Source organism: Podarcis tiliguerta, assembly GCF_965153285.1.
Source record: "Podarcis tiliguerta genome assembly, chromosome: 1".
Lineage (NCBI taxonomy): Eukaryota > Metazoa > Chordata > Lepidosauria > Squamata > Lacertidae > Podarcis > Podarcis tiliguerta.
This window is the reverse complement of record NC_139534.1, coordinates 38198031-38221891: the sequence shown is the minus strand read 5'-3', so window position 1 is coordinate 38221891 and position 23861 is coordinate 38198031. Positions and strand designations below refer to the sequence as shown.

Sequence of the window (23861 nt, the reverse complement as noted above, 5' to 3'; positions counted from 1 at the left end):
CTTCCTTTCTCTCGTGTACTTAGAAGATAAACTAGTGTAACCTGGATTGGAAATACATGGTGACACCACTTGTGTTAATGATCTAACCCTGTTATTACCCTGGAAATTGAAATGACATACAGCTAACCAAACCAGGTGCTCTAACATAGTAACTGGATTCAAAATGAATGAATCCAAATCTTTCTGTGATTGCAGTTCAGTATTATTTTAAGCCCTTCCAAGGGCTCTTCCAAGGCTTTTATCGCACAGTCTGCATAATGTGTTAGGAATCCATCAGGGGCATGGTGGGATGGAATATGGAATAATATAGCCCTTAAAGGTAAAGGTACCCCTGACCATTAGGTCCAGTCGTGACCAACTCTGGGGTTGCGGCGCTCATCTCGCTTTATTGGCCTATGGAGCCGGCGTACAGCTTCCGGGTCATGTGGCCAGCATGACTAAGCCACTTCTGGAGAACCAGAGCAGCGCACGGAAACGCCGTTTACCTTTACCTATTTATCTACTTGAACTTTGACGTGCTTTCAAACTGCTAGGTTGGCAGGAGGAGGGACCGAGCAACGAGAGCTCACCCCGTTGTGGGGATTCAAACCGCCGACCTTCTGATCTGCAAGTCCTAGGCTCTGTGGTTTAACCCACAGCGCCACCCGCGTCCCTAAATATAGCCCTTATGAAGCAACAAATGTAGCATCTTAAGTGTGCTCAGGAACATGAAGATCAACAATTATTTTTAACCTGTTCTAGTACATGTTTATTCAGGACATTGGAGAGGACAATCACCTGGGATAATATGTTAAGATGGAGAGCAGAAGACTCCTAACTGATGAAAGCAACTGTAAATCATTTACAAACCTAGGTGTGCGACAGGACTATTTACATTGTATGTTTTTTGGGGTGGATACATGGTGTTTGTTTGTTCTATTTATTTACAGAAACTACAAAACAAGCTTAAGAAAGAAAGAAAGAAACAGACAGACCATCAGAACAGAACTACACTTGTTTACGGTTTGGCTTTGAGAGACTTGTTCTGCAGTACAGAGGAAACACAGAAAGCTGAGAGGGTGGAGTGGGTTGCACCATTTCAGACTGTGTGTATGGGGAGGGGGGGGAACTACAAATCTTCTTTTCGCGAAAACCTGCCAGAATACAGAAAAGGAGCATAGCAGGAAGGAAAGATCTACCCCATCCCTTTGGTTGCTGTGTTCTCAACTGAAGCTGGGTTTGGAATGCAGGACAGCAGTCAAAAAACGACACCTCCCCCCTGCTGCCTGGAATGGCACAGCCCATTCTCTTACCTCAGTTGCTGCAACCTGTTTAGGCCCCACCTGAGCTCTCACATCTAGGTTCACCTGCAAGCCCCCCAACTTCATTCCCAGTTTACCTCTCCCTACTTCCCGGAACCAGCGCCCCCCCCCCCATTTTTCTCTGGCTTTCAGTCTTAAGGAAGACAGAAAGGCTTTTGGGAAATGTAGTTCTTGAACTCAGCACTTATAAGGTCTCCTTGCATTGATTTGTCCTAAAAGCCTCAAGCTGGCCTAGGCCCTGACAGTCTCCATTTCTCCCTCAAGTTACGATTAATTGTAAGTACATATTAATTTTCTGTGGTTTCCCCCACCATTCCCCAATTTACTGCTACCGTTCTCCCACTTCTGTCACAAGATTTTTAATTTGTTTATTCTTCTTCTTATTAATTCATTTATTTACATTTTATACATTCTTTAAAAAATTTTTTGGGACAAAGTAAAGATTTTTAGTTCCTTGTGGAAGCAGGCCCTGTGTTTTGTTTTGCTATAAATCACCTTTTACTGTGTTGTTGTTGTTGTTACAGTTATTGCTTTTACCACCACCACCAATTGCAACCGCTTTTAGCAGGGCTGTTGTGTTGAATATCAATGTAGGCAAGTAAATAAGGAACATGAAATCTTGTATTTTCCCCAATATATGTTGTAGTATTATTATTTCATTTCTATACTGCTTTATATTTTTTTAAAAAATCTCAAAGTGGTTTACAGCATATTAAACATCAATAAAACAATGCAGAATCAAACATTTCTGAAGAAAGTCAAACGTACACAGTCAAAGCAAAACAATTAACAGGAAACCAAATTACCATCTCAAAGGTTTCAAAATAAAACATTACAGCGGAGGTCAACTACAGAATACATATTTAACACAAAGTTAACAAAAAACAAAAACAAATACTTAAACATTTCAAGGAAAACATTGCTAAGTGAAGTCAAATATAAAATGCACATTTAAAAGAGCAAAATTTTATAACCATGTAACAAAAGGATGGGGCAAAAGTTCTCTAGCCATTTCCTGGTGAACTTTCAAGCAGTCTTGGGGTTAAAAACAAGGATCATTAAGTCTCTCTTCTTGTCCTTAATCACTGGATTAGCTCTTTGTTGTATCAGCTGCAAAGCTTCACTCCTTTCAAGTCCTTCTGCAAGTTTCCCTTCCTTAATTCAGAAAAAAAGAAGTACAGTGGTACCTCGGGTTACATACGCTTCAGGTTACAGACTCTGCTAACCTAGAAATAGTACCTCGGGTTAAGAACTTTGCTTCAGGATGAGAACAGAAATCGTGCAGTGGCGATGCAGTGGCAGTGGGCGGCCCCATTAGCTAAAGTGGTGCTTCAGGTTAAGAACAGTTTCAGGTTAAGAACAGACCTCCAGAACAAATTAAGTTCTTAACCCAAGGTACCACTATAATTAGGATTTGTTGTCAGGCACAGAAATGCCCCTCCAGTCTCCCCAGGGTCCTTTGTAATAGAGCTGGGTGAGTCTGGGCCCCCCCTTTAAACCAGGTGGAAAAGGCCTTGCAGGGAGTGGCCTTCATGACTCATAGCCAGACGTTGTAAATATATTGCAGGTAGGATGCAGCTCCAGGTAGGATGAATCTCCATTAAATAGATTGAATACTGACTTAATGGGTAAGATAGAAATATCTGGTAAAAACCCAGAATTTTTTCTCCCATCCCCCACAGTGCTTCAGAGACAAAACAAGAAAAAAAAGAAAAGAAAATACATTATTGTCAATACATTATTGATTTAATTTATTTGAGAAAAATTCTATACCGCTAACATTAAGGTGGGGAAATATGGTGGTGGACAGCATAAAACTTACTATAAAGTTGCATTCATAAAAGAAGTATAAAATGCATTAAAGTCGTTATAGGTCTTAATAACGAATAGGCACAAAGGATTAGGTACAGATTCCTGAAGATTCTAATTCCATTTTCTTCACTAGCATAAACATGCTTTTCCAAAGAGACTTGCTCTTCCTCCTGCTAATCAGAGCCCCACTGACCACTATGAGTGGAATAGAGCATGTGAGCAAGAGTGCTGGCCTTGTAGAGGGACAAAGTGTGTGGTGCATAGTTTTGTCACAACTCGTGGATCTATTGTAGGGGTAAGCAGGAATGATTCCTCACTGGATGACCCTCTTAAGGGATCTTCGGTTGTCACTTTGAGGCCCCGGCCTGTTTGGGAGCTAACATGCCTGCCACACACCTAGGTTCCACAGCTGCTCACGGTACTGAGCTACATGTGAGCTTTCTGACACCCCTCAACATTTTCCTACCATGTAGGCAATGTTATTGTATTGGCCACTAGTTAGCCTGTTTATTTGGATCCTCACCATAAGCCACACCAAACACTGTAAACTGCCTGAAATCAATAATACTTGTGACCATGTTAAACCTATTTTTCAACATTGAAATAAATGTTATGCTGCCACACACTGCGGACAAGGGAGAACATAGCACTTGAAGTATGGCAGGTTTTTTCACTCTGAAGTATATACATTTTTACTGAGAAACAAATACCATTGATTTCAACTTACTTTCAAATTAGGTACGCTCAGAAATGTAGTTTTTAATTTTGGTCATGTTTGCAGCCTTTGCATTTTTTCCCCAGAGCAGCTGAATTTATTGTAGTTCATTGTGTTGTCTGTTGCTGCTGCTGTGGTTGCCTTAAACTTTTTTATTATAAGCATGCAGTCAATGCCTGCCCTCTTTTATTGGACAGGTTGAAGGATGAACAGAGAAGCAATTACTTTTTATTAATTGTGTCAATATCAACAAAAATAAAGTAGGATTTTCTCAAGCAGAGTGTTGGATCTATGTGTCACACATCTACTATTGTTACGCAGATTCCTTCCAATCTTTTTGCTATACTCTTTGCTACCTGCATATACTGACTGCTATGTTCTCCACTGCCTTGCTGTTTACTTATCTACTTACGGTTTAATTACCTTTTCAGTTGAGCTACTCCGGTACATATGTAACAAGCAACACAGATAAACATTCAGAAACATGTATCTGATTTAAATCCTTGTCCATTCCAGCCATAAATTCTTGCTTAAAAACAAACAAACACATCATATTTCCCACCACAGCTAGAGCAGTGGGATCTTGCATATCGCTTGTCCTCTGAATGACTAATTGCAAGGCTGTAATTGTAAATAAGTATTTTAATTTACTATAATGTAGATAAATCTGATTTCCCCCCTCACATACCTCATCAAAATATTTGCCTGGAAAAATTGTAACTTTATACACAGTTTGACAAGTTGACCTCCAGTGGTATTTAGTATTTGAACTCTTGACAGTATGTTAACGTTGACATCTGAATAGCATTTTTGTATGTTTTTCACCTGAGAAAAAACAGGATGTCAAAAAAGTTACTATGTCAGAATTTGAATTGTGAAGTCAGTCAGTCAGTCCAGTCTCTCTTTCAGTTAGCTGTGAAGACATTTTTAAAAAAAGTTAAATTGAAATTTGTCAAGTTTTCAAAATTTTCTCTTAATTCTGTGTGAGAGACAGGATTTATTTATTTATGGAGTCTTGAACTTTCAACATTGTTTCAGTTTTTGATGAGGTAAATGGACTGTACAAATTATTCTCAGTAACTCAGCCCTTTCTCATTCCACCACCCATGCCACAGTCTGTTATTCCAGATGCAAGCACCATATTGCATAACTTACTTAATTACCCAATTAGATGTTTGCTGAATGGTTGATTTTGCATTCAGTAGCTATGGCATCAGTAATACAGTTATGAATGCTTACTGACATCTGATCATGGGCACATCTTTTTGGAACCACATCTCAGAGTTCAGTTAAACTTATAGCCAAGAAAGGTTGGATACTGAGGAAGAAGTCCCATTAAACTTAGTTGAACTTATTTCTGAACAAACAAGCATAATAATGAACTGCATGTGTGCGTTTCTTTCTTTCCAAAATATAACCCAAAACCTTAGCATTGTGTCTTTGTATGATGGTTTACATGAGACTGCATTTCTTTACTCTTTATTCGAGACACTTTATTGGTGCACTAGCAAATATTTTAAAATATTTCAAGTTCCTTCTGCAGTGTGATAGTTTTTGCATCTCCATGGACTATACGTCATTGCGGTTTGTTTCATGTTGTTTTTAAAAGCAGTATTAATATGTAGTATAGCAGATATTTATACTGATAGAATAATAGAGTAGATTTTCCCTAGCTTAATGTAGACCGTATCTTCTCTGTTAAATATATAGATTGCCAAAGCTAGTGGTGAGTTCTGTTTTGTGAAATCATTTTCTAAAAGATGAGAACTGGAAGTTGATAGCAACTTTACAAAGCAGAAGTGGAACAGAATATGTACACTTAAAGAATAACTGTGAGAAGTGGATCATAGAACCATAGAATAGTAGAGTTGGAAGGGACCCTGAGTGTCATCTAGTCCAGCCCTCTGCAATGCAGGAATCTCAACTAAAGCATAAATGGCAGATGGCCATCCAACCTCTACCTAAAAACTCCAATGAAGGATTGTCCACAACCTCCCAAGGGATTCTGTTCTACTGTTACTATCAGAAAGTTCTTCCTGATGTTTAGCTGGAATCTCCTTAAGCATTAAATCAAAGGTTTGGAGAACGAAATTAAAATGCAGCTTAAACATATGGAGGTTTTAGGTTTGTTGTACAGTTGTGTCTCTGGTTCCGTACTTAATTCGTTCCGGAGGTCCGTTCTTAACCTGAAACTGTTCTTAACCTAAAGCTCCACTTTAGCTAATGGGGCCTCTCGCTGCTGCCACGCCTCCGCCCCACGATTTCTGTTCTCATCCTGAAGCAAAGTTCTTAACCCGAGGTACTATTTCTGGGTTCGCGGAGTCTGTAACCTGAAGCGTATGTAACCTGAAGCGTATGTAACCTGAGGTACCACTGTATTGTGCTGTGTGAGATAGGAACAGGATTGCTGACAAGTATGCTCGAGTTCCAGATTGAAGTGGGGGTGAAAAGAGGTCAAAGTCCAAAAAGTAGAAAGGAAAAGCAAACAGAGGAGATAGTAAGGGGAGGGAAATGTGTGTTACGGTGCAAAGGGGAAAAGAGAATGAATCCGTAAGAAGTAACATTGTTAGCTGAAGGTAAGCAAACTCTGTTTCAGAGGGACACAGCACACATTAATTTTCATCTAATTTAAGATTACTTAGAAGAATCAGTGGTTCAGTAAAACTGATATTATTCTTGGTGCCAATTGCAAAAGGTCTTGTAACTAGTAGTAGTCACAGTATTTAATTAATGCAAGGGAAAGTTATTCATTGTTATAAAATCTAGTGTGTATTCTAGCCAAAGTTAGGCCTTTTAAAGTAATATCAATAGTGGTGTAGAAATGCATGTATGCTTCAATCTCCCACTTAAATGAAAGGACGACTTAAAAGTGCTTAACTTTTGACTTGGGTCACTACCCTAATTGTTATTCTACAAGTAAAATATTTCCCTTATTGGTTTCCTAAAGTTTAGACTTTAGCTGTTGTTGTTTAGTCGTTTAGTTGTGTCCTACTCTTCGTGACCTCATGGACCAGAGCTTGCCAGGCACTCCTGTCTTCCACTGCCTCCCGCAGTTTGGTCAAACTCAATCCATAGTATTTAATTGATTTTCATTTTAGTTATTTTATTACACTTCATAATTCTTAAATTAAATTGAATATTTTCCATTTTTCCACTTAGATACAGGACTTGTGCATTTACTGCTCTATTTATGTCAAAATTTAATATAATTTAAGTATCCAGATTTAATGAAAATCACTGTTCAGGCACATCGACTGCACTAGAGATGCAGAAGTATTTTAAAAAACAAAACAAAACAAAACCCCCCAGAATGCTGGCTGACTGTTGATAAGAGGATAATTGGAAAACCAGGGGATAGGGATCAAATGGAATATGCTCAGACAACATGGCTGGCTGACTGGCACAATGCAAGATTTTTTTCTGCAAGCACCAGTTGTAATCTGGGCCTAGCTGGTACCTATTAGGGCTGTTCTTATTTTAGGCACACTCACACTCTCTCCAAACTATAATTCCATGGAAGAACCACATTATCTGGTTCTTCATCTCTAGTGATAAGGTGCCATTTAGCTTCTAGCTTTCATATCTCAGTTTCTAACACTGGTTAGGCTGAGAGGCATTGACTAGTTCAAGGTTACCCATTGAGCTTCATGGCCAACCTGGGTGATTTGAGCCCTGGTTTCCCAAGTCCTAGTCTGATATTCTAACCACTGTACCAGACTAGCTCTCATTATGTGAATGAAACTGCCTCATACTGAATATTTGTATGATTTTTGTACAATTGTTGGGTATGAGGGAAATGCATTTAAATCTTGTATGTGCCAGCTCCATCCCATTGTCATCTGGTTCTGAATAGCTGGATCAGTGTTTTGGCCCATGGCACACAATGGCCTTGTTCACACATAGCACTATGCCAGACTATGTCCTACCAAAAACAAGCACAAGGAGAAAATTTCAGCTGCTTCGTTCTTTCCCCACTTATGCTGTTTCCATACTACTCAGAGCTAAGTCATGATTTGGCCTAGCATTATCCTAACCCAGACTCACGGTTTGTTTTCACCCAACAAACCACAAGTAGTTAACCAAGAGCAAATCTTAGCTACAGCATGGTTTGTTTGAAGCGAGACAAACCACTAGCCCAGGTTTGCACATACACTGAGCCATACCATGGCCTAGCTTCTGGTAGTGCAGCAGGAGCAGGGGAGAAGCAAAGTGGTCGTGACTTTCTTTTCCTGTACCAGCACACTCGCTCGCTTATGGTAAGCTATAGTTTGGCTTAGTGTTATGTGCAAAACAGGCCAAGGCTTTTGATCAGTTTTCCAGATGCTGCGCTCGATTGTGTCTGATAGTACAAATGAGGCTGTATTTTGAAGCATTCTGTGGGCAATGATGGAGGAAGAATAACTCTCTTGCTCAATTGTGGAACTTAGGTGAATAGCAAATTATGTTTTGAAGGTGACCAAGTGGTACTCTTCTATTAATTAGGATAAGTAATTAATTAGTAATCAGTACTTACTTTAATTAGTAACAAATGGATTCTGTGCTGCAGAAAAAGCTTGTTTCATAGTGGATGTAGGCTGATTCATCACCTACCACCAAATGAATGACTAATTCATTATTTGCATTAATCAATGGAAGTGGCTAAGTTTTGAATAAACCTTTTGAAAGCCACTATCTCGCCACTTTCCACATAGAGGCCCTTTTCATTAGGGCCTCAAATTTGAGCATGCAGAAATATGTAAAAGAAAATATTTCTGTCTTGTAGCTTTTGTTTGATCTTATTTTTTTTAACTGAAACATGAAGGTAGTGAAGACACTATGAGTGGTGACCAATTTGAATGCTCCGATTGCCAGATTTGTTCTCAACACAATTTTAGTCAACTAGAATGTTGTCTGAGTTAAGACAAGTGGAATCAGGATAAGACTGGAAATAGAAAATAGGAAGGCAAGAGGGTGCAATAATGAGGCCTAGGGAGATGCTGAAACTAAATAAAACTAAATAAAAAATACTACAGAAACCATTTTGAATATGTGATTGTGTTTTTCACTTTCAGTAGGGATCTCATCTGTACCTTGCATTGAGCTTCTTTCTGCCACACAGAAAGAATCACGCTAGTTCATCAAGATGTGTTTTCCAGTGATGCAGACAATCTGATAAATGCAGATGGAGACCAGAAAGTGAATCTGGCTCTATAGGAAATCTTGGTGTCAGTGAAAAGGAATTTTAGGGGACAACTGTTTAGATTTTATATCCTTGTGGTTTGTGAGAAAACAGCTTTTCTCCTGCAGAGGCCTATTCAACTGAAATTTCCTCTTGCACTATTTCTTTAGTGCCTAGTCTGCCTATTCCAGTCGTGCCTCCCAAGCTAAAATCTTACACATCCACATCAAGAAGCTAAAGGAGCCAAAAGATTGCTCAGGCTTGAAAATGCAAGTTTAAATGTGGCAATGCACCTGCCATTTTCAGGAGCACAGATTGTAGAAACAATAATGCTGCCTGCGGCTTTCTGATTCTGCAAGTTTGAATGACACTATAGAATTTGTTACTGCTATTGGAGCAGTGGTAGAAAACAGAAGTTGCTGATGTAGCTCTATAGAGAGAGCATTGTATTTAAAACTAATGGCTTTAGGGCTACAGCAATATGCTGCCTTGAAAAATGCTGGAATTGAGAACTTCTCACTCTTTCCTTACACTCCCAAGTATTTCACTTTTTAAAGCTGGAAGGCTGTACCTCAGCAGACATAACTATAATCTTTGCATCAGACACTAGCCAACAGTATCTAAATGAAAATATTTTCTCCCTTTTCATTTTTAGAGTGAGAAATGGATCTGTCTTCTTATGCCTCGCCGGCAGCCATTATAGAAACCGTTGCGTCACAGCTAGCATGCAGTCCAGTGGATAAGGAAGTTGCTGTTCAGTTAGATGAAGAAGATGAACTAAAACACCTGCGTGCATGTTTTCATATTCCCAGAGTAAAGGATCTGCCTCCAAGTAAGAACCACAGTTATACCAAGGTGGCTTTGTATCTCCTTGCATATGTTTATTGCAAATCTGCAGGAAGCCTTGCTGCCTAAAGGATAAATGGAGCGATTGGCACCACATCTTTGATCACAGCATGTCCCCTGCGTTGTAAAATCAGCACCTCAAGTTGAGTGCCTTATATGCTCTCATTCCCATTCTGATTAGAATGGAAGAATACAATACAGCACTTATGCCGTGCTTAGGCTGTCACTCAGTCTCTTTCAACAATATAGTGACTGATTGAAAATTATAGGCAGGAGTGTTTTTTAATGGATTTGAGCTACTTTGCCTCCAGGTGCTTATTGCCAAAAGAAGCTACTACTTTGGGCATTCAGGAAAGTTTTGCACTATCAGTTTTTTATGGTTGATTGGAATCCACTGGGGAGGCCTCCTGCACAAACCTAATTTGGAAGGAGCAGGAACAACACACTTGGCAGGAGGGTTGCGTGCGTGGTTATTGTGGCACTATAAGAGTCTTTCTGAATACTTGTACCAGGTATGAGTTGTTTGAGTTGATAAATAAGTTAAATTAATTGACAAAATATTCTGATCAGTTAAACCAATGTCCCTGATTGATTGGACAGCAGGTTTTAATGTCACAGCAATCACCATCTCATGACACACTGCTTTGTTATGCACAGGTGAGAATGCTGCTTCTGAGATGGCTAATGTCAGGGAACTGGAGGCAGAGAGGGAGGAGGGAATGAGAAGTTATCGGGAGACAGCCCCTTTGATTAGCAGCTTTTCGTCTTCCGAAGAGAGAGAAGATGAAGGGGGGTCAGAGGGGAGTGAATCTGAGAGGGAGGAGGTACTTCCGAGGGCAAGTACCTCTCATCACAGAGGAAGGGGGGGGGTTGGACCTAGATGGTGGTTATGCTGCCCCCCAAAGCGGAAGGAAGTTAGTCGGGACAACTTCCCACCATGATCGGATCGCTTTTTGAACTACTTGTAAATATGCCAAGAAGCAATAAAGACTTGTAAAATATGGCTGAAGTCCCGGACTCATATCTCCCCTGAGCACTCACAACTCAATCTGCTGACAGCTAATGCTGCTACTGTTGCATATATTGCCTAAATTCAAATTTGGAACTACCGTATTTTTCATCTATAAGATGCCTCTATGTATAAGATGCCCCCTATTTTGGGGGACTCAGATTTAAGAAAATGGGGGGAGACAGCTCCGTGTATAAGATGCCCCCTAATTTTTGACATTCTTTTTAAGGGGAAAAGCCTAGTCTTATACATGGAAAAATATGGTATTTTTTATTCATATGTGTTAGGGCTGGGCGGTATTTCAATATATTGCCCAAATCCGGTTTGAAGTCCATATTGTGATATTGGTTTTGTATTTTTTGACCTGGCAATATATCACAAATCATGGGGTGTGCATGCTATACAAAAATCACAGTGTGGGGAAAAACTCTGAAGCCAGCCAATGCCTCTCTATATAGTAGCTCCATTCTTATTTCAGACATTGTGATATATTGGTATATTGTGATGTTTAGCTGGTGATATATCACAGTGTTGAAAACCAGGTTATGCCCCTGTCGTAATATGTGTGTGCATGATATGTTTTCAAGTAATATATTAAAACTCATATAATTAATTGGCTAAGATTTCTTTATTCAAGTTGCAACTCTTCTTGTTTTAGGAGATGTGCTTCTGATGTGAAAAAGTAGCAATGGGAAGCCAATTCAGCATAATACAATGAGATCTTTTTTAAAAAAAAAAGCATGCAAGGAAGGAAGGAAGGAAGGAAGGAAGGAAAAGGGGAGAGGAATATATTGAATAATTTTTTAGCCAATCCATGACCCGAAAGATGAACCATGTCTCCTTAACTCTGTTCCATTACATTCAGTAGGAGTAGATTTATGAGATTTCAGGTGCAAAGTCCAAGGATGTGTAGGGGAATTCACCACATCTGGGACTGCAGCAGGAAATTGGGTTTCCCCTCATCTTTTATTTCAACCCAGGATCCATAGGCTGAACTACTTGCTTTGGCAGCAGGGGATTGTACTGAATGATAACTCTGTCAGCTCATGTGATCTCTGGCTCCTAAACCAGCCCAGCCCTGTCTTAGAGACAGCCATGGGGAATTTCTGAGCCTGGGATGGGCAACCCCCTGCAAGCTTTGCTGGCCTCGGAGAGCTATCCTGGCCCTACAAAGCACATGTCAGCCAGGGAAGCTAACAATTTTTGTGTGTCAGATTTTAATTTGAGCCAGAGAAGAATTCAGGGGCTTGTAAAGCTTATCTTTGCTTTGAGTTCAGTTTTAACAAGTCCCTAAAGTTATTCTGCTGTGCCTGGAAAAGGAAAACTTCACTAGGATATCTGTTAAAAAGTAATGAAGTTTATGGTGATAAAGTTTTAAAGGTTCTTAAGCTAATGGTTCTTGAGCCAAAAGTAAATCTGGCCAAGGAATCTATAATGAATGCTCCCTTTCTCTTTTTAAAGAATTCTTCAGATTCCCCATTTATGAACTATTTTCAAATCAGTATTTTCTCAGTTATTTTTTCAGAATTATTCACTAACTGATATATATATAGCAATTGAAAGATCTTATTTTCCATTCTGCCTTTGAAATACCTTTTAAATAATTCTTATTAATGATTTTGGCAGGCAGTCTAGTTTGGGAATAGATAGCTACTGAAAATGTAAAAAACATACATAATATACAAAGTCACATGACATTTATCCAGTCTCTTAATTGAAGGTTGATATTCAGGGGCGGGGAGGGAGGTCTGTCCCAAACACTCAAATATACATTTGCAACCCTTCTTTATGAGCATTCTGCAGTGTTTATTTCATAATTAAGCAAGCAGACTGGCTAGAAATCCCCACTTTTCATCCTTGTGTTTGTGACAGCTAATCAATTTTGTGGTAATTTTCTTAGTCTGAAGTCCAAAATAAGCACTGTGGAGCAACTCTGAATTCATGTTGTGGTTGTGAGTGTGGATTGTGAATCCTGGGAACTTCTCTGTGTAAGCATGTAAAATATTCCCTCTCTATATTTGTTCACCTGATTTCCCATGTTTTTTTAAAAAATGTGGGATCAAGGTGTGAGTGTTCAGGATACTGGTGATTTTCTTTTTAAACAACAATCTACTAAACTAGAACATTGAATTGTACAACAGATCTATGCAGCTTGGTGTTACTGCCTATGAAAGTGTTGTTTGCTGTGTTTAAAGATATCAAGATCTGACCTTTATTCTGATGCATGTGTTTTTTGAAAAAACCATACACCATCCTAATATCTTTAATGTGGTTAAAATAGAACCATCATTTACAGAAACTAATGCTTTCTGGGGGTGTTTTTTTTTCTTTTTTTTTTTAGTTAGTCTACCATAAATTAGATAATTAGGCAGTTTGATTGATTGGACATCTTTAATGGCTTTGTGTTAGCTTACCAGTGGCACTTAGCAAAACGCCAGTCTAAGGCTTCCAGTCCTTTATCAGGCTAAAAAAGATGAACAGAATATATCGTAATGGAAGATCTTGAGATTGTTGTATAATCCGTGAAACTAATCAATACATCAAAAAAGCCAGGGTGAAGTAAACAGAAAGGTGATGATTTCAGGTAAGATAATTAGGACATAAGAAGAGCCTGCTAGATCAGGCCAGTGACCTATCTAGTCCAGGATCCTGTTCTCACAGTGGCCAAAGCTATGCAAAACCTGCAAGCAGGATTCGAGCACAAGAGCACGCTTCCCTCCTTTGGTTTGCAGCAACTAGAGCTCAAAACTTTGTAGCTTTCTATTTATTTGTTTACATGATTTGTATCCTGAAACTTCTGCATAAATTTATGCTCCTTGGGTGGCTAACAAGATAGTTAAGAGACAAAAGAGTACAGTTAACAATAACAATCATCTTTTTAAAGAAACAAACCAACCAAAAAAAGCAACAGTCTATTCAAATAGACAGTAAAATCAAACTGCTCTGAGGGTGCCTTCACAGTGTCATTATTTTGCAGGAAAGATTCAGTCGCCTACCAGATCCTTAGTTTTGCACTTTTAAAGCCACCATATAAACCTTCTGCCCTGGCAGATGGGCTTGGGCTGTGGCAGTGGCTACATCACTCCTTTTGGCCCTGCTGCTTTCCAGCTGGAAGTTAAGATTGCTCCCTTTAGCTGTCACTAATGCCAGTTACAGATCTAAATAATAGTTGGGGTAAACATAATTTACATGGTGTGTACAAGCATGAGTGATCTTGCTTGACATTTATCTGTGCACCAAATGGATCTTGGATGTCTCACTCACGAAGCTAAAAGAGATAATCCAAGTTCTTTATATATTTACATAAAACATTGTACAGCATTGTCTTGAAAGCAGGGTAGAGCAAATCTTATAATACAGGTATGCCGTTTAAAAGGGGGAGGGGAGAAGCTTATAAACTATATATTAATCTTGTCAAAACTAAGTTTTAGTAACAGCTTGTTTTACGTAGTCATGACATAAATCAAGTGAGAAGCTGCCAAAGGGTTTTTTTGCATTCCACTTCTTTCTGCTGTTTAAGGTGGCAGAGATTTAGCCATTGTAATCAAGAAGTGTGCAAGGGAAAATACAACAGACCTATTTTCAAAATGTTCCGTCCAGTACTTGTTAAAGCACTTGATTGCCACATATTTTGTCTGCCTTCACATCATTTGGGTAGATAAAAAAATTAATCAAGACACCCGGATGTAGATATGCTTCTGTATGTTGAAACAGATTTCTACATTTAGATATCTTGCAGTTTGTCTCAATTTGCGCAGAAGTGAGTTGTGTAAGAGATACTACCCTCTCACACAAACATACATCTTGTCCTTGAATCTCAGTGTTCAAACTCCAGTAGTATCATATCAACTTCTTCTAAGCAGGTAATAGGTAAAGGTAAAGGTACCCCTGCCCGTACGGGCCAGTCTTGACAGACTCTAGGGTTGTGCGCCCATCTCACTCTAGAGGCCGGGGGCCAGCGCTGTCCGGAGACACTTCCGGGTCACGTGGCCAGCGTGACATCACTGCTCTGGCGGGCCAGAGCCGCACACGGAAACGCCGTTTACCTTCCCGCTAGTAAGCGGTCCCTATTTATCTACTTGCACCCGGGAGTGCTTTCGAACTGCTAGGTTGGCAGGCGCTGGGACCGAACAGCGGGAGCGCACCCCGCCGCGGGGATTCGAACCGCCAACCTTTCGATCGGCAAGCCCTAGGCGCTGAGGCTTTTACCCACAGCGCCACCCGCGTCCCTTTAAGCAGGTAATGAGCAACCTTTATTTAATTGGCAGGGAGATGCTGGTAGGGAGGGTTTTTCTTTAAAATAGTTTTTCCTAATATTGCTTTGAGTCACTGAAGTCTAATGTAAACATTAGTCAACAATACGTTATTGTACCAAATGTCATATTGGAATTGTATTAAAAGGAACAGATTCAGAATGAAACCAGTCTCCATATTTCCAGCTAGACAGTCTTGATTGGTAAGTGTCAGGGACTGGGCAGAGGAGGAATGATGGAGACTACCTCCCCATCCGGATCCTTCCAGGGAGGAGGAAGAGGAAGACAGTATAGATTAACAACAGGGGTTTGAGGTAGGTCACAGCTCAGAGGCAGATGAGGGGGGAAGTTGGGAAATCATAGGAGAGCCAGAGCAGCACCTGGCTGACACGTTGTCATTAGAAAGTGTTCCAGACCCACCATCTCCCAGAACCTGATGAGTCTTAAAAGTAGGAGAGCAATGAGCTTGAAGACAGGGCACTTAGCAGCAACCGTAGAGGAGGTGATGATGGTGACGAATGAGGAAGTGGGAGAGATGGGGGATGGAAATTTACTTGGGACAATGCCATTATCCAAGAGGCTGGGTTCTATAGCCTCTCTCTGTAAAGATTGTAATAAAAAAGGACTGTAAGAAACTTTTAACTCAGAAACTTTGGCCTTCCAGATGTTGCTGGACTACAACTCTCACCATCCCTAGTCTTTGCCCATGCTTGCTGATGCAGGTGTGAGTTGTAATTTAGCAATATCTGGAGCGCCAAAGGTTCCCCACATCTACTCTAACTAATCTTATTTTTCATCTGCTAATCTTTATAGCTTCCCCAGCTTCTTTGTTACACTCACACAAACATATACATATTCAAGGTATGATCTCACTCACAAAGTGGACCAAGCAATCAGTGCTGTTTGTCCTCTGGAATTATTAAACCCTGTTCACCACTTAGAGGTCACGTCTTCAGAAGAAATATTAGAGGAGCTAATAAAATGAGCACACTGAAGTCCAGACAACAGGAGAGGTAGTACTGCAAAGCAAGGATCTATTTAGTGAAAGTGAGGTGCTGTGAATGATGGACTGTGGTGGCGTTTAGATAGAAAAAATGTAAGTTGATTCAAAGTGAAATGGGCAAGCAAAATGGTGTAAATCTGGACTTAAAAGGGTTGAGACCATCTAAATCATTGTGCACGTAGAATGATATCTGCAAGTAAAAGGTCACCCCAACATGCTTCTTATGGACAACCCAGAGCACATGTGCATGTGTGTTGTGCGTGTGCACATCTGCCCAGGAGGAGGAGAGGGAGGGAAAGTTCTGTTATGCTCATGGAAATGGATCCGTGCTACAGTGATTTGGTTGGATACCACACCCAGTTAAGAAAATATCAGTAAGTAGCAATCTAGTATGGTGCGCCAATGATCAGGAACAATGGTTTTGTATATTTAAAACCCTTTAAAACTGCCTTATATATTAAGCTCTAAGTGGTATATATTTATTAGAAGGAGCAGATGAAAACATACCTTAACGTTGCCTGTTCTAATGCTTGACTGGATTTCAATGAATCCTTCTGAAAATTGCTTAAAGACAACAACAACAACAACAACAGTTTTATTATTATTTGTACCCCACCAATCTGACTGGGTTGCCCCAGCCACAAATAAAATGCTTGCTTCCTCTAATCTCAATGAGACTCCATTATTGTTCTTCAGAATAACGAAGGCCTGTGAACAGATCCAATTTGGAAGTGTGAATAATATTTACACCTCTGTTTTTGCTCATTTTAAAAAGGATGCTGATGAAAACAAGGAGAGAGTCTGTAATATAGATTAGATTGAAACTGGTTTTGTGATTTAGGCTTTTTAAAAGCCTTTAAAGCTTTAATTAAGAAGTTATCTTCGTTGTCTCTTATGCCTGGAAAATGTATTAGTGGTTGAGTTCAAAGTAGTATCTTTAAAATGTAGTTTGAGTAGCTTTGTGGTTTAATGTTTCCCTATAGCCCTAAAATGAAATTGCCTCAGACAAATGTAAACTTATTCTTCTTTATATAATGTTAGAAGTGTTTATGTAAATTTTAATGCATTTGCTCAAGCTGCTGACTTGTATACATTCTTGCACAAGCTATTGATGACTGAGACATGCAAAAATGAGCACTGTTCCTTATGACCCTTGGCAGGAAACAGTAGCATATAGAATGAAAGGTGATGAAAAGGGCTAATCACCCCTTTTATCATTTATAGGCATAATAGCTTGCATTTCCCCTACTGAGCAGAAAACATTTTCAACAGATATTTTCCTCCTTCACAAGTGAACTGTGCTTGCCCACATTTCATCTTGGCAACTTATGAAAGTCTAAAGAAATACTTAAATTTTTAATATACGTATTTCCAGCTTAGGGAATATTTTGCATTATCCATCAAAAAAGATGAGTGTTATCCAACATTAGGCATGCTCAGAGTAGACTCATTGAACTCAGTGGACTTAAGTAACTTAAATACATTAAAATGAATATATCTACTCTGAATACAACTTACTTGGATATTACTCTATATTTTTTAATTAAATTTTTAGAGGACTAGTGCTACAGCCATATACATGTTTGGTTCTCGCTGGATCATCACCTTGTCATGGTAAGTGGGCTTGCATGTTCCTATGATCCTTGTGAGCGAAGCCGTTGGGAGTCTCATACTCCCAACAGGGTCACATAAGACAGTAAGGTCAAGGGGCAGGAGCTAGACAAAGAATGATCCAATAAGTCCTCAATAGCAGAACAGGCAGAAGATAACAAGCGGTATGTTACAACAGCTGTGAAGGCAGATGAAGGCTGCAGCAGATAAGAATCTACTGGTCGTCGTGATATTCATGCCATCGGAATAGAGCCATACCGCGAAGAATCTGCGTTGGTCAGCGAGCACTGATCTACACACATCAAGCAAATTCACGCATAGGCATCTTCCAAAAACCCATCCCAATCCAAAAAAGTCTCATGGTGATCGGCAAATGGTAACGGGGGCAGAACCGTGAAATCTGGAACCCCCTAGTCAGGGACCTGCACATGAGTGGTGGATACAGATTCATTTGTTCTGACTCGAGGAATGAGGCAGTTGAGTAGCTCAGCAGCTGTACACAACTGAGCAGTCCTATTTAGGATCTACTCTGCTCACGCCCAAAAGGGGAAGGGGCTAGAAAAGGTGCCCTAAACATAGTCTGCCTCCCCTTCCCCCTGACTGGATAACAATGGCTCTCAAAGTGAACCATTCACAGTGGGATCAGGTGTTAAACAGGGATGTGTTATCTTCATTGATGTTTGGACACCTGACACCATTTCAAATCATGATGATGGACTTGACTTTGGTATGACGACTCCAAACTCTCAAATTGCACTATCCATTTGAAAATCATAGCATTTTTTGGTTTCTACAAATTTCCGAGCAGCACAAGACTCCCCCCGCTACTAGAATAAATGATACAGAGGGACCACTTCAAAACATTTATTTATTTTTTGCTTAAAATTTGGAATTAAAGTTTACTGTTGCAAATACATCCCTGTAAACAAAAGATGGGACGCGGTTGGCGCTGTGGGTAAAAGCCTCAGCGCCTAGGGCTTGCCAATCGAAAGGTCGGCGGTTCGAATCCCCGCGGCGGGGTGCGCACCCGTTGTTCGGTCCCAGCGCCTGCCAACCTAGCAGTTCGAAAGCACTCCCGGGTGCAAGTAGATAAATAGGGACCGCTTACTAGCGGGAAGGTAAACGTCGTTTCCGTGTGCGGCTCTGGCTCGCCAGAGCAGCGATGTCACGCTGGCCACGTGACCCAGAAGTGTCTCCGGACAGCGCTGGCCCCCGGCCTCTTGAGTGAGATGGGCGCACAACCCTAGAGTCTGTCAAGACTGGCCCGTACGGGCAGGGGTATCTTTACCTTTAAACAAAAGATAGAAATGTAAAATCCTATGCTAGTGTATAGTATTCCTTTCTTTTCACTGATGTTCTGAGTTAAGTTAGTCTTACCTAACTGCATGTGCAATTACATTTGAGCTTCTAATGTCCCCAGTTTGCCCTTTTCGTAGTAAACATTAGGAATTGTCTTTAAAAAAGAAGATGTGATATATGGAATGGAAGAATCTTGTGCTAATATTTTACCACTGAGGCTACAACTCATGTTAGATCTCTTATTTTTGCCATTTATATGAGCAGGCACTTTTGACTAAGCTTGGAGTATCATGTTGACTTCCACTGAAAGACAATATCAGGTCCATGGAATTTGTTCCATGCGCAGTGGTACCTCTGGATGCAAACGGGATCTATTCCGGAGCCCCGTTCACACCCTGAGCAGAATGCAACCCGCGTATGCGCGGGTCACAATTTGCTGCTTCTGCGCATGCGCGTGACGCCATTTTGAGCGTCTGCACATGTGCGAGTGGCGAAACCTGGAAGTAACCCGTTCCGTTACTTCTGGGTCGCTTCAGAACACAACCTGAAAACGCTAAACCTGAAGCGTCTTTAACCCAAGGTATGACTGTACATTTATATTGGAACTTGGGGAACGTATAGCTTTTGTGTGACGTCTAGCACCCAACAAACTGCTGAATAGAAGTCTAGCATTATTATTATTATTATTATTATTATTATTATTATTATTATTATTATATCAGTATTAAGTACAAGTACTTGTATATCAGTATTAATTCATATACTCTGGTTTCTCTTTAGAAAATAATAGTAATGGAAAAACCAAGAAGTTCCTTTCTCAGATGTTTTGCCTTTTGTTACTGAGAGAAAGGGAATAGCTTGCTTCTACTATACTTTTAACACAGCTGGTATATTTTTCTATACTTGTCTGTACTATGGTGAATTTTATGTCAGTATTTTTGGCATAGTTTTCATAGAATCTATCATATAATGAATAAGTGTTTTTTTAATGAAATGAATTTTATCTGTTTGTTAATTGGAGGGCTATCTCAGGAATATAGTTGTATATTGGGTTCATCATTAGTGAATGGATATGATGTTTTTCATGGGGAATCTTTTGTGTAAAGAAAGGTAATGGTGGCAGCATTTTTAATGGCTTTCTTGGATTTTCCTCCTTCAGCCAATCTAGCCTTAGTGCATAAGAATGAGACCTGCGTCTACTTTGCTGGGAACTCTCTTGGTCTTCAGCCAAAGAAAGTTAAGACTTACTTGGATGAAGAACTTGACAAGTGGGCTAAACTGTGAGTAGTTCCTAGTGACCTAAATCACTAACTGTGCTTTTTTGAGGGTAAAGAAAAATTATTTTATTTTGAAAATGGGCCCGAATATGGTGATACTCTGTTAAAATCCCTTTCTCATGGAAATACAATGAATATTCAGTGCTTTCCCAATAATATACTGTCCTTTCTGTAAGATATGCTCCATAAATTAGGAAAACAAGAAATGGCTGCAGTAACCTTTAACCAGCTCACATTGGAAGGATCCTCCTCAGCTTACAGCTATTTGCCTAATTGTTTTTTAACTGTCCTAGTTCAAGTCTTACCTATTGTCTGTATGTGTGTAGCTGTTGCTACTAGTCTATGTGATTATCTCATGCAATCCTTGTATCTATCTCATAATTGCTGTCCTGATCTGTGCATTTCAGGCTACATACACCATATCTATATCTATATCTATATCTATATCTATATCTATATCTAGATAATGTGTATGTCCCAAATAATCATGGGAACTGTAGTTTGTTGAGTGTGCTGGGAACTCTAGCTCTGGTGGGTGAATTGTAGTTCCCACAAATCTTTAGGTTTAGATAACCTGGTGCCTATTTCAGCAGTATTCAGATTGACCCTTTGCTTGGTCAGTCCTAAATCTGAGACACTAGAATAAAGAATATTGCTTTGTAGCCTCAAACTTTTGAGATGCTTGTAAAATTCACATTCTGAAATCTGAAATTTGTATTTCAAAAAATAAAACAGAGTTGTAATAAGGTCTGTCATAAACTCAGAATTTGGTTCAGTTTCAAAATCTGAAATTGTGGAACTCCAGGCATGCAATATTGCTGTGCTTGCAACTATTTCTTTCTTTTTTCCTTGGCCCCTCATTATTACTAAAATCAGCCACTGAACCCCATTTACTAGTTCCACCAGCATTTTTGTGTCCATGGTAAATTCTTCAAGTGGTTTATTTCAGTTGCCCATATTCACACTCCTCCCAGGAGAAATGGCCCTAGGAAGGTGGTGGAAGATGGAAGGATGGTGTGAGTAAGCATGGATTGGTGGCCATAATTAAAGTTCAGGAAGGGAGAATCAAGCCCAGAGAGTTAGTGTTGTGCTGGGCTGAGGTTCATAGCAGCCTGAAGAAATCAGTGCTTCACAAATAAGTTGTGAAGAAAGCTTATATCCAGGAAATGTTTTTATCATTCAAGAAAATGGTACTTTTCCTTATGTCCTTAAAGTTTTTCTATTGGTTCAAGCTCATCTTTTGCTCCATCATATTAGATTTAAGACTGATTTGACACAATCTGACTTTGCTGTGTGATAATGCCCATTGATTTCAGTGGGTCTGTTCTGACCATGACTTAGATATCACCTACTAGCAGTTCAATCCTACATCTTCCTACCGGGGAATAAGCACAATTGAACACAATTGGACTTCTGAGTAGACATGCCTATGACTGTGTTATAAGAGGGAAAGAGTTGTCCTTACCTATTCTCTTGTTAAAACAGGAGAGTTGCAATTAATAATAAAAAGGCAGCTGCTTTTTTAGATAGCTGTGAGGGAAGGAAGGAGGGAATAGGAGCATATGAACTTCAGTTAGCACTTCTCTCTGTTCATTTAGCACAGCTCTGCAGTTTTGCCAGCCATTTTAAGAAAATGCAATCCTGTCAATTTTTCTGTGATTATTGTAGTAGCTCAGGGAAATGGCTGACTTCATTCAAGAAGTTAAAGTTAAATAGCTCTCTTCTCCATTTAAAGGGACCAAGAGAGGTAATATTTCATTTCTCACACATTAACTTTGCATTTGTTCATTTTCCATGCATCTGTTTGCCTTGGGTACAATGAAAGAATTTTATACTCAAGACTGATGTACTTAAGTGTGGTGATAATAGTTTGAACAAAATTCACTGCAGTCCAAGGCATTTATTTTCAGGGAGCAGAATCAATTCCCCCCTTTTTTCTCAGTTTGTGAAAAGAAGTAAATATGATTCTGTATATCTTATATGTATCTGTGGTCCATTACCTTTCATGAAACAAGGAATACAGTTTCTGCCTTATCTTTGACACTCCTGTAACGAAACAAACCCATCACACCTACAGCATGTATACTATTCAGTGGGGCTTACTGCCCGGTAAACTGTGCGCAAGATTGCAGCCTGCCTTGCTTGGGTCTATCTTCACTCTTATTTTTATATGCAGAATGAATGCCAATAGTTATAAATAAAAGAGATGATCATTGTGTTTGGTCTAGAAAACTACAGTTACAACAGTGTGGACAAGCAGTGCTCCTTTTCAATGTTCCAGTCAGCTAGCCAGCCATGTCCTTTTCCATGGTACTCCAATCTATTATTCCTACCACCTGGTTTTACAGCCCCATGCCAATCAGTCAGCTTTCTGAGCATGCTCATTCCTCATTTGGCTGGTTTTTGGTGGGGGTGGGGTAGGGTAGTGTTCTTCTCCCTTAGTAGTTTTTTGGTATGTCTGCAAACTTTGGAGTTACTTGAAGCTTGGTAATATATCCCTGCTAATATGTTCATGGTGCTGTTTTGTGTACAAAAGTATCAACATTCACCTCTGAACTTTGGAGATAGAAAGACTGATATTAAGTATGATTGTGTGCTCATACATGCACACTCCGGTCACACCCACACCATACATTTAAAACACATGACTTCCCCCAAAGAACAGAGTTGTTCCATCACAGAGCTACAATTCCCAAGAACCTTCACATTTCCCAGGATTTTTGGGGAAAGCCATTGCTTTAAATGTGTTTTAAATATATAGTGTGGATGGGACCAATTGTAGATAAACATTAGTTTAGATTGTGTAGATAAGACAGTTTCAAAAATATAAACTCAGGCCAAAGCAACGTACTGAGAAAATATTAGAAGTAGATAGCAGTCTGTTATTTCAGAGAAACGAAAGAAAAGAAAATGTCAGAATAAGGCCAGACCAAAATAGAACAGTAAGGGAAGAGCAGCTTATATTTAGAAAAGTCAGTGCCCAAAATCCAGTACAAATGTAAGCCTTTCAGATTCCTTTCAGTTGGGAACCTTTTGGTCCTATCTGAAGGCAGTGCCAGTCTGTCGTGGCTGAAGGTTGCTATTTCATGGCTACTTACTAGTTTATAGAGCTACTGAAACTGGCAAATTAGGATTTTGCCGTGTTGAGGCAGAGAAGACTGCAAGAAAGCAATAGAGGCAAATGAATGTTATGCAAATTTTTGTTACTTTTAAGAAATGCAGTGACTATAATGTTTTACTATAACATCTATCTTACAGTGATTTCAATTTGTTAATGAGGAGCCTGATATGACAGTGTTTGAAAGTATTCTGTTAGAAAGGGGTACAACATCATTGTTTTACCCTGTATCTTATAAAACACATAGCTTTTCATCACCAACACTATCCCCAAATTATGTTTAAACTCGTCTTCCGTTGCCAAAATCAGACCTTGGCTACTATTTATGCTTTGAAGAGAAACAAACCACAAGCCCAAGTACAAATGACACACCAAGACATGTAGCATGTTGCTTGTGGCACAGCCAGGAGTGGGGACAAGGTTGGAATTTTGGTGCACTATATATCAGCAAATTGCTTG

The 23861-nt window shown here is 39.7% G+C and overlaps 1 protein-coding gene across 6 annotated transcripts in view; it reads left to right on the top strand.

Moving 5' to 3' along the window:
- Positions 1–910: 910 nt before the first annotated feature.
- The window catches only part of KYNU (kynureninase), an 82493-nt gene continuing 59542 nt past the window's right edge, over positions 911–23861 (top strand). Inside the window, exons 1-3 of one of the 6 annotated variants that reach the window (XM_083411200.1) lie at positions 911–1577; positions 9642–9818; positions 20167–20287. In XM_083411200.1, coding sequence (XP_083267326.1) covers positions 9650–9818; positions 20167–20287 — 290 coding nt within the window. In that variant the 5' untranslated portion in view covers positions 911–1577; positions 9642–9649. Of the gene's footprint in view, positions 1578–6297; positions 6405–9641; positions 9819–20166; positions 20288–23861 lie in introns of those variants that run through there. The other 5 variants (XM_083411203.1, XM_083411202.1, XM_083411201.1 and 2 more) reach the window with 5 other exon arrangements.